At 51.1% G+C, this 11,610-nt stretch overlaps 1 protein-coding gene across 6 annotated transcripts in view; it reads left to right on the forward strand.

Annotated features, from left to right (window-relative positions):
• The window catches only part of Kdm2b (lysine demethylase 2B), a 146,679-nt gene that overhangs the window by 58,078 nt on the left and 76,991 nt on the right, over window positions 1-11,610 (forward strand). For 5 of the 6 annotated variants that reach the window (XM_052168301.1, XM_052168297.1, XM_052168300.1 and 2 more), the window contains 2 exons: window positions 8,373-8,466; window positions 9,368-9,521. In XM_052168301.1, coding sequence (XP_052024261.1) covers window positions 8,373-8,466; window positions 9,368-9,521 — 248 coding nt within the window. Of the gene's footprint in view, window positions 1-4,896; window positions 5,156-8,372; window positions 8,467-9,367; window positions 9,522-11,610 lie in introns of those variants that run through there. The other variant, XM_052168302.1, reaches the window with a different exon arrangement.

Here is an 11,610-nt window from a genome sequence, read left to right on the forward strand (position 1 = left end):
GGTGCACTGGTGAATACTGATACCACCGTGCATATCTACTGTTGCCTCCCGACCCCCAACCCTCCATCTCTACCCAGCAGACATGCTTTGATTGTGTAGAATTATCCGTATTGGAAAACCCCTCCCTGGACAGTGACAGTAGCAGAGAATACCCATGACCTGGTTGTTAATTGTGGCATAGCCTTACCCTTAACTTTTAACATCCTAAAAAAAAAAAAAAAAGAAAGAAAGAAAGGAGGGGCTGGAGAGATGGCTCAGTGGGTAAGAGCACCAGCTGCTCTTCCAAAGGTCCTGAGTTCAAATCCCAGCACCCACATGGTGGCTCACAACCATCTGTAAAGAGATCTGATGCCCTCTTCTGGTGTCTGAAGGCAGCTACAGTGTACTTACATATAGTAAATAAATCTTTAAAAAAAAAAACTGACCGGAGGCAGGTGTGGTGGCTCACATCTGCTGTCCCACCAACACTTGAAGGGTAACAGGAGGACCACTGTGCATCCAAGTCTGAAACAACCACTTCACAGCCACACCCCCCTCCCCAAAGCTGATGTCAGTTTCTGCAGGCCAGGACTGTAAAAGCAGCAGGATAGCTTCTGCTCTGGGGCTCTTAGGTTTAGGCTGCTTCATTCCTCTTAAGGTTAGAGTCTGGCTCAAGGGTCCACTTCTGAAATGGAGAACTCACTGGGCTGTTGGAGGGAAGCCAGTCAAGTTGCAATCCTCACTCTGTGGACCACTCCACGAGGCTGTTTGAAAGTCCCCAGAGCCAGTGCTTTCGGTAAGATCCAAGGTAGTGCTCCTGTGACCTAATTTTGAAAGTCATATCCTATTGACTTCTGTTCTGTTGATTCAGTAATTAGTCCAGATAGCACTGGGGGACACTCTGAGGGACAGAAATGTGCACTTCCTCTTTTTCTTTTCCTTTTGGTACAGACATGTGACTTCATGTCTTTTTTTTTTTTTTCTTTTTTTTGTTTTTGTTTTTTTTGGATTTTGGTTTTTTCGAGACAAGGTTTCTCTGTATAGCCCTGAACTCAGAAATCTGCCTCTGATTCCCAGAGTGCTGGGATTATAGGTGTGCGCTACCACCACCCCAACTCTCATGTCTTGTTTTTAAATTAAAAATTTACCTACATGTATGTATGTAGGCAAAATATACACACATTTATATGCACATATGTATGTGCATATATATACATATATTTATATATGTATATATGTGTGTGCATATATATATATATATATATGCACAGAGAGAGAGACAGAGAGACAGAGAGACAGAGAGATGGGGGAGGAGAATATGGTATGTGGCCCTGCAGAGGCCAAGAGCTAGTATCTGGTCTCCTGGAACTGGAGTACAGTTGTCAGTCACCATGTGTGTGCAGGAGCCTGGGTCTTCTCAAAGAGCAGCCGGTGCTCTTTACCACCGAGCCATCTCTCCAGCATTCTCCAGTCCTGTTTTTATGTGATGCTGGAGATTGCACACAGAGCTTCCTGCTTGTTAGACAGACACTGTACCAACGGAGCTCCATGCCCAGCTTCCCTCCCTCCCCATTGTTTCTGTGGTGCCGAGATGAAATTCCAGGGCCCTGCACACAGGCCAGGCTCTCAGTGCTCTCCCACTGAGCTGCAGCCTAAGCTTAGCTCTAGCTCTTGAGGAGGGGAGCTTGGGAGAATCTGTGGAGCATGTTTCGAAGCGAAGTGTCCGCAATCCCCCAGGTCTGGATATGCATGCACCTTTCTTGCTAAGGATTGGGCATGGTAATGCACTGCAGAAAGGGATTAGGGCGTGTCCTCACTCCGCCCTCTGGAGCAGCGGTGCTTTTGGCTGCTAGAGTAATGATAGGCTGTGGGCCCACAGTCAAGGAGCTCAGAATCCCAGCCAAAAGAGCAGGGCTCAAATACAGCGAATGTCTGCAGCTCCCCTCCCCCGAGATTTGACCATACGTTTTTCACTCTATGAGAAGAAAATCTGGGGGAAATACTGGGTGGAACACAGGACCACACTGTCATTGAACACAAAAGCATCCTCTTCTTTGGGAGACTCGGCCTGCCCTGCCCTGCCCTGCAGAGGCTCTGTCTGCCCCCGGCTGTCTCTCTCCTGTAGCATGGGAAGTACACAGTGGATGTGATGAGGAGATAGATCCCGAGGCCGAATAAAAATCCGCTTCTGTGGCTTCCTGGGTCTGGTGTTCTCTGCTTTCTCGCCAGGCCTTCTTTAATATGTGTTACAGCCAAACCTGCCTTTCAGTTGAGGGGCTTGCTGTTATCAGTAATCACCTGTGCCTTACTAGGTAGGGAAACTGACAGCCGTGGGACACTGGACTAGACTCCAGACCTCGAGATTCTCAGCTCTTAACATCGCTAGCCGATTGTCCTGTTCTGTAGGGTCACTACTCGGGTGTCGTGTTGGACACTGGCATATACCACTAGCAGGTGTGCCAGCTTTTGACAAATGGAGAGACTGGCGTTCACAGTGGTTCAGTGAAGGTGACATGGCCACCGAGCAGGGAGCAGAGGCTAACAGGCCTCATAAAGAACTGAGACATCGCCCTTTAGAAGGCCTGGTTTTTTGTTGTTGATTTTGTTTTTGTTTTTGGTTTTTTTTGAGACAGGGTTTCTCTGTGTAGCCCTGGCTATCCTGGAACTCACTCTGTAGACCAGGCTGGCCTCGAACTCAGAAATCCGCCTGTCTCTGCCTCCCAGAGTGCTGGGATTACAGGCATACGCCACCACGCCTGGCTAGAACAAAGTCTCTTATAGCCCAGGCTAGCTTTGAACTGATCCTCCTGACTCTCTTAAGTGTTGAGATTTCAAGCACTTGTTACCACACTCAGTGAAAGTTCTCTTAGTACTGTTCGCATAGTCAAAATAGATATGTGAGCCCGGCATAGTGGCCTATACATGCCTTCCAGCCCAGCAGTTGGGAGGCAGAGGCAGGCAGATTTCTGTGTGTTTGAAGCCAGCTTTTATCTACAGAGTGAATTTCAGGACAGCCAAGGCTACATAGTGAGAGCCTGTCCTCTCCCCACCCCCAAAGCCCCCAGATATAATGCACATGTAAAAGTAACCAAAAAAATTACATAGCCGGGCGTGGTAGCGCACTCCTGTGATCCCAGCGCTTGGGAGGCAGAGGCAGGGGGATTTCTGAGTTCAAGGCCAGCCTGGTCTACAGAGAGTTCCAGGACAGCCAGGGCTACACAGAGAAACCCTGTCTCCACCCCCCCCCACCCCCCCTCACCCCCCCCCACTCCCCCCCACCCCCGCAAAAAAATTGCTAGTCCAGTAGTCCAAACATGCGCATGGTTGGAGCTATGCAATGGCCAGTTAGAGGCTCCTGACTAGTTCAGTAGAGATGCCAAATTCTGAACAGAGACAGTCTAGCCAAGGTCCCACCTTGATGAGAATTTAAGGTCGGTGTTGATGCTTTCTTTCCACAAATGATCTGGCTATGGCCCTTCCATCAAGGATCAGGTATTTATCCCCCAGAAAATAATCCTCTCATTTGAGCTGCCTGGTGCAGTTGTGGGGGCGTGTGGGGGGGGGAATCCTCTGCCAGCTTTATTTCTTAATCAGTTTCTAAGTGTGACAAAATAAAAAAATTTCCTGCTCAAGGACCCTCTCCCCAATGACCAGTGCTCTTACCCAAGATAGGAAATTTTCTTTGGAGCTGTTCATTTTACCTTTAAACAGTGGTAAAACGATTTAAGGTGGTAAAACGTACACCTGCTTTAAAACAAAACAAAACAAAACAAAAAAAACCAACCAGTTAAAGTGTAAGCTTATAGACAGACTGCTGGAAGGGACAGAGGGAACACCTGGGTCACTGAGCACCCAGGTGGATGAGTGTATGAGTGTTTGCATACTTAAAGTGGGGGTGATGGGCGGAAGGGTGACATCGGGGAGACACTGTCCTACTGGGTCATGAATGTAACTGTTTATAGCCTACACTTTAGTTAGAACCCAGTTACCTCACTGGCTTTCCAGAGCGTACGGTGTTTGACTAAAATTGTCTTCTGCTCCTTCAGAGACATTCAAACATCGCCCGCCTGCTTGTGGCTTTGGAGCAAGGCTGTAGGGCCCGGGTTGGAAGGAGATTCTCTTTTGGAAACCCCAGGGTGGGACTTTTGAGTTGAATTGAACTCTTCACTTTTGCCTAAAGGCAGTAAGTGATTGATATTTGGGTGTAACTTTGAATTTTGGGGTTAAAAGTTTGGGCCAGGCCAGGCGGTGGTGGCGCACGCCTGTAATCCCAGCACTCTGGGAGGCAGAGGCAGGTGGATTTCTGAGTCCGAGGCCAGCCTGGTCTACAGAGTGAATTCCAGGACAGCCAGGGCTACACAGAGAAACCCTGTCTCAAAAAAACCAAACCAAACCAAACCAAACAAAAACAAAAAACAAAAAACAAATCCAAAAGTTTGGGCCAGGTAGGTCTGGGAGGGACCAGGAGAGTCACAGAAAGGCAGGGCCCCTTGTAAGTAAGTGTCAAGGTGAGGGGCTGTACACCTGAACAGTTAGTTGGCTTCCTCATCTGGGATGGTGTGGTTGAGCTCACAGTGTGGTCAAGTTTGGATTGAACAATGCAGTTTGTAATTAGTAGAAATCGCTACTGAGGGCCAGGTAGGGGAAGAGTCCGTGTGGAATACTCTAGTTGACCATGTCTTCAAGGTCACACGGCCAGTCTTTTTAGGGCTAGAACCTCACCTTTCCCCATCACATACTCCAGAAATCTTAGCTCTGGCCCTCCCTCCCTCCCTCCGTTTGTGCCTAAGGGTGGATACTGAAGGCAGGTGGCTTTATATTAGGTCACCACCTAGGGAGCAAGGTGGTGTCTACACTCCGGAAAACCCGGACCCAATAGTCCTCAGGCTACTGCTGGGGAGTGGGGTGTGGGCTAGGGATCCGGTGTGTCGCTGCCGGCCTTTCCACCTCCCTGGCGGCCTCCGCGCCGCGCGGATGTTCAGTTTCAGCGTGGGGATGAGCGCAGGCTGCGCCTGTCTCCCCGAGGAAGGAAGGCGGCGCGAGAGGGCCCCAGCGTCCTGGGCTGGGGCCTGGCAGCGCGGCGGAGGGGGCTCGGCTGCCGTCGCCTTACGGGTCTGGGCGCGCGTCGAGCCTCTGCGGAAGGGGACGCCAGGGAGCCGCTCCTCGGCCGCCGAGGGTAACCTCCTTTGTGGCGCGTGGGGCGGGTGTGGGTGGCCTCCTGCCCGCGGGATGCTCGGCCAGCGTCACCGAGCTGTTCTTTGTGTCTCCCGGGGCGGCTTGGAAGTGTGGGGCGTGTACGTTCGCGCCCGCGCGGCGCCTCCAGCCCGCCACCCGTCGCCAGCTTCCCTGGCTCACTCCATCAGACCTTTGCCCAAAGGGATGCCAGTTGGGCCACCTGGGGGAAGAGTTTCTGGAAGTTGGAGAGAGAAGGGTAAGGTGGGGCCGCCCCACCTTTCCAGACCTCAGGCCGCGCCCCAAAGTTGGTGTGGCAGGTGCAGCGCCCCCCTTATGCCTCCTCCCTCCATCCCCGGCCTCCAACCGCTGAAAGGGCTGAGTGAGCTCCTGCGATTTTCCGCAATTTCGGCTGCGAACTTGCAGGGTGCACAGGAGCCACCTAGCGTGGGGGGTGGGGTGGGGGTGTCGCGTGCCTGGCTTGCCCAGCCTTGCCGTTGCGGAAGCCTGGCTAGCTGGCGGGCTGGCTGTGGCACCAAGCCGAGCCGAGGTGCCCATGTGACTGCGGTGTGCTTGGGAGGAGGAAGCTGTAGAGGTCAGCGCAAAGGCGGTTCGCCAGACCGAGCAGGAGCGAGGAGGGAGCCCCGAGTCAGCGCGGGGTTGGGGGTGGGGGAGCCTCGGGGTAGCAAAACCTAGGGTTGCCTTTGGACTGCAGGGGACAGTACAAAGCCACTCTGTCACAGCTACTTTCTCTTAATAAGGGCGTGTGAGGTGGGAGGAGTGGAACTGACACCAAAAGGAAAGGAAAGGAAAGAAAAAGGAAGGTCCCACGTTGAGGAGGCTGGTCTGGAAGTAGTGTTCTAGCACACAGCGGGCCCCTGACTGAGGGCAGATCAGACGCGGGCTGCACTCGGAGAACTTTCCCTGCACACACAGCCAGAGGATCCTAGTTTTCCATGGGAGGGGTTGGGCCAGAGGGCTGAAGATGGGCTAAGTGGGAGTGACCGGTTTGGCTAAGCAGTTTCAGGGGTCCTAGGGCTGGACACCCCCAAACCTGGTTCTTCTTCCCCGCTGCAGGTAGCCCCCTCTGGGCTTCCAGCTGCAGGCTGAAGGAAGCACGTTCACTTGGCTCCACCCCTCAGACTTAAATTGTTTTCTCTAGTCTGTGTTCAGCTGAGGCCTGGAGGGGGTGGAACCAAGGTTAGATTAAAAAAGAAGAGGAAGAAAAAAAACAAAACCCCGAGAGGAAAAGCTGGTTTTAGGGAAATGAGGACTAATATTTTGAAGTGGAGCTTAGAGGAAAGAGGCCAGTGTGGTCCGTGAGAGTGGGGTAGGGTAGGGCTTCAGGACCCCCATTCTTTCGAGGGAAGATTTCCCCCGTCCTAAATCAGGGGACCTGTTTGCGTAGCTTTGGGTGGGCGGGCCGGCAGGGTGTAGAGCCCCAGTCAGGACTTCGGCAGCCCTTAGTGCCAGCTTCGTGACAGTCCTGGGCTGTCAACTACACCCCTCCGATGGGGTTGCTAGGCAGCGGGCCTCTGATGTATGGGGAGGCCTTCTGATTTGCCAGCCTCCTGCAGACACATGGTTAAGGCTCTTTCCAGCCTATCCGGAGGAGGGACGCGGGGCACGCTGCCTGCATATTGCTGAGTCCTGGGTCCACCTGAACTAGAGGTGCAAAAGGCGACCAGAAGGAGAGGGCTCTCAGAGCCCTCCAACCTTTAAGCTAGCACAGCCCTATGTCCCACATCCTCTCCCCTTGGGCTTGCTGCTGGCGCCTCCCTGCAGGTCCCCGCCCCATTCCATCTCTCTTCCCCAAACCACGGAAGAGCAAAGTGCAGCAGGGAAAAGAGGTCAGTGGGGTAAACATGTACACGGGCCTCTGGAGGCGCCAAGATGAGCAAGAGGGAGGGAGGTTGCTCCTTGTGCCCCTTGGGGGGTTTTGTGTGTAGGGGTCAGTGCTAGGGGACTAACACTATTTTTTGCCATTTGGAAGCCAGCGAGATACCCTCCTCTTACTCAGGGTCTTTGCACACCTAGGGCTGGTAGCACATTGAGGGTTGGACCAGAATACGGCTGTGTACTTGTAGGGAAGGCTTTGGTGCTTTGAGGGAGGGCTGTTGCTGTGGGTTCCTTCCCTTCTTGAACGCATAACCGGTGATCCAGCTTCTGTCGCCAGAGTTCTTCACCCCTCTCGGATCCCAGGACCTTCTTTTAATCCCTTCAATTAAAAAAAAAAAGAAAGAAAGAAAGAAAGAAGAAAGATAAAACAGTTCTGTTGAGATAAAAATCACATATCACTTCATACAGAAAAAGTGTGCAACCCAGTGTTTTCTAGTGTGTTCAAAGAACAGTGCAACCACATCGGCAGTTTTAGGATCTCTTCATCCTGCTAGAATGAAAGCCCATACCCATCAGTGTCATTCTTGCCCCGCCCCAGCCCCAGCCTCAGCCCCAGCTCCAGCCCAGCCAGCCCTGGCTGCCACCAATCTGTCTATGGGCTTCCTCTTTGGATTCCCTTACCTGGGACATTTCATACACGCAGAATCACACTGAGTGGCATTTCTAGCCTCATTGCTTACTTTGAAAGCCATTGTATCATTTAACTTTATCTGTGCAACCTTCCGGCTGCACAGGAGAGGGGTGGAGGGGGCTCATCTGTAAGGGCAGGGATCTTCTGCATTCTTCCCCATTCCTCTCCATACTGTGCCTCATTCCTGACCAGACTACTGGTTGAATGAATGAGATGAATGGGGACTGGTAATTGGCAAACTTCGCAGGTGGTTTACTACTGAATTCCAGGGGGCCCAGCTGCTACAAAAGGGGCCGGCAGCTAGGGAGAACTGAAGCTATCAGAGCCACAGAGCCGGAATGGGGCAGAAAGGAAGCCTCGGAGGTGGGTGGGGGTGGAGTAAGGGTCGAAACTGATAGTGGCCTGTGGATTGCCATTTCTCTTGGGAACCCAAAAGTCAAAATGCTGTCTGTGAGCGTCTGTGGTGGGTGACCCAGGCTTGAGATTTGTCACCTGATCGCAGGGGCATCCCCCAGAAGGGAAACTCCACTTCGATTTCATTTCAGTTTTTAAAAAAAATCGAGGAGGAAATTCCCCATCTGCCACCTTTATAAAAGGGCGTCAGGTCAGGTGGCTCCTAAGCGGTTGCTTGCCTTCTGTGATTTGGGGTTGACTTGTGTTTTCTGCCCCGACTCCTGCTCCTGCACCTCAGGTACTGTCTGATGAGTGTGAAGGGCTGTTTCACTGACTTCCACATTGACTTTGGAGGCACCTCCGTGTGGTACCATGTTTTCCGTGGTGGGAAGGTGAGTGTTCCTAGTATCTGTGGCTTTTGTATGCATGGAGAGTCTTGGTTTTCCCCTTCCTTTACCTCTCTCCCCCTTGCTCAGTAACTCAGGGCCACTTTATCCCCTGGGACCACCTCCTGGCTCTCTGTCTCTGACTAGAGAGGAGGCTCACCTCTTGGTACCTCCCTGCTCCGTTTTCAGCTCCCAGGAGGCTCCAGCTTAAAATTCCTCAGCCTTGTGTCAGCTCTGCCACCAGGTCTTTTAACTTCAAAGTAGGAGGCTGTCCCCACCTGCCTCTAAGCAAGACATTTTACACAGGGGGTTAGGTAGAACATCACTCTGAAAGGGAAGTAGTAGGTTATACAGTCAGGGTACTCGTGCCGTGTGTATCTGCTTTGGCGTGTGGTGTCCCTGCGCGGATGAAGGTGTCTCTTGAGCATGCCCCATGTGTGCCCTGGCTCTTCTGGGTCTTCATGTACCTTCGAAACGACAGTGTTGGGAGAGATTCTGGGAGGAAGTCAACCCACTTGATTCCAGATGTTTTTCCCTCCTCCAAAGTGAGCACAGGCTGACTTTACTTATTGGGCCAGTTTATCTTTTACTCCTCCCCCCCCCCCTCGCCCCTCGCCCTCCCAGACAAGCCTGTGGCTCGGGAGAAAAATGTTCTACTTCTACCCGTTCAGGAAGCATTCCTGCCTTGGTATTTCAGCTGGAATGGAGATACCCCAAAGGTAGCCAGAACCAGCCCCCGACCCCTTGCTTTGAGCCCTGCTTGTTTTTGGAGCCCAGACAGACAGGCTAGACAGACAGACTTGCCACCCTCCATCTCCCTCTCCAAGTGGGTGGGGCTCTTTTGGGTTTGTCGCAAGCCTGGAAGAAATCAGAGACGCGTGCCTAACTGCCTCCTTTTGCTCCCAAGATCTTTTGGCTGATCCCTCCCACCCTGCACAACTTGGCTCTGTATGAGGAGTGGGTGCTGTCTGGCAAGCAGAGCGACATCTTTCTGGGAGACCGCGTGGAACGGTGCCAAAGAATTGAGCTGAAGCAAGGCTACACCTTCTTCATCCCTTCTGGTAGGTTCCTGGTAGGGCTTGGGGTCGGTCAGCCACTGGCTCCACCCCGGTATTTGGAGCAGCCTCCTGCAGGTCTGTGGTCTCCACCTGGGTTGGAGGCCAAGTGAAGATTTCTGTAGGCCTTGGGATTAGTTGAGCCATGGCTGTGCCCTGAGGGGATCAAGTCTCTGGCTCCAGAGAAAGCTTGTAACCTGAGTAGCCATACCTGAGAAAACGCCTCTGGCCCTTCCTCTCAGGACAATTTGAATGTCTTTCTTGGGCCTTCCTGTAGAGTAGCAGTTCTCAACCTGAGAGTTGTGACCCCTTTGGGGGGTCTCATATCAGAAACCCTGCATATCAGATATATTATGATGCATAACAGTAGCAAAATTACAGTTATGAAGTAGCAATACAAATAATGTTATGGTTGAGGGTCATCACAGCATGAGGAACTGTATTAAAGGGTCACAGCGTTAGGAAGGGTGAGAGCCACTGCTCTGAACCTTCCAGGTTTCTGTGGGAAGACGACATGTCCTTAGGTGCCGTGTGCCTTGATCGCAGACTTGGATGGACTTGTAGCTATAGACGGAGTTACTAACAGAGGTGGCCAGTGACCTGGGGAACAGGGAGTTAGTTCCCTGTTAGGCTGCGAGAAAGAAAACATTCTTTCCAAGATGAGGGAGATAATTGTCTGTACCAATAAGACATAGACACACACACATAGTGACACAGAGACACAGAGACACACACACAGAATTACACAAAGACACAGTGAGACACAGACACACACACACAGTGAGACACAGACAGACACAGACACACACAGTGAGATACAGACCTACACAGACACATACATGCACAGTGAGACAGAGACACACACATACATGCACGGTGAGACAGAGACACACACATACATGCACAGTGAGACAGAGACACATACACACACACACACAGGTCACGTCCACATGTTGTGTACCTCTTAGTAATTAGACTTTGGAAGATATGTCAACCGAAGACAGACTAGCAGGAAACTGTGGAATGAAGGTAGTCTGAAAGAAAATTGTGTTGCGTACATAAGAAAGAGGTATATGGGAGTTGTAACTGGTCAGGTTAAAGGAGGTTGGTTCTTGTATGCCTTGTTGGGTACCAAAACCAGTCTCTAGATCACAAATACAGCCTAGTTCAAGCCAGTTGTTGATAGTGTATGCCTTTAATCCCAACACTCAGGGAGGCAGAGGTAGGCAGATCTCTGGAGTTCAAGGGCTGGTCTACAGAGCAAGTTCCAGGACAGCCAGAGCTACAAAGAGAAACCCTTGTTTGAAAGACAAAACAAACAAAAAGACTCAATCCAATGTAATGCTATTCTAGTTGCTATATAGTATTATTTAGATAGAGAAAAGAAAAAGGGTCTTTGTATAGTCATTATAGAAAAATCAAACGCACACACACACACACACCCGCCCAGGGGCATTTGTGACTTGTGGTTGGTTGAATGTATAGAAGCAGTATCCTGTTGGATGGGCTGATAGAAATATATTTCAAAGAAAGAGTGGTAATTTAAGCCTGATAGTTGTGCATCTGAAAATCTACCTCCTTTTTTTTTCTTGCTGCTAGGCAACATTAAAAGATAGGAATTTTATTTCTTTATGTGTTTTATGCGTGAGTCAGGAGGTTGAGTGTAGAGGCCATAGGATAGCGTGTGGGAATCGGTTCTCTGCTTCCGCCGTGAGGGTCTCTGGGGATCAAACTCATGGTGGCGAGTGCCCTTACCCGGTGAACCATCCTGCTGGCCCCAAGATTTAAATTCTATTCCATAGACCTAGGTGTGAATACATTAGGCAGGGTCTAACGCAACCTAGATTGGCTTTGACTTCATTACGTAGGCTTTCCTGGGCCTCTTGCCTCTGCTTCCAAAGTGCTGGGATTACAGGCATGTGCCATCATATCTAGCTTGAGACAGAGATTTGAAGGATAACCCAGGGTGGGCTAGAACTCATGATCTTCTCCCTTTTAAATGTTTGAACTACATACATAATGACCAACCTCTACAGTGAGTTTGTCTTTCTCTGTGTGTGTGTGTGTCTCTGTGTGTGTCTGTGTCTTTGTCTAT

This window comes from Apodemus sylvaticus, chromosome 22 (genome assembly GCF_947179515.1).
Source record: "Apodemus sylvaticus chromosome 22, mApoSyl1.1, whole genome shotgun sequence".
Taxonomy (NCBI): Eukaryota; Metazoa; Chordata; class Mammalia; order Rodentia; family Muridae; genus Apodemus; species Apodemus sylvaticus.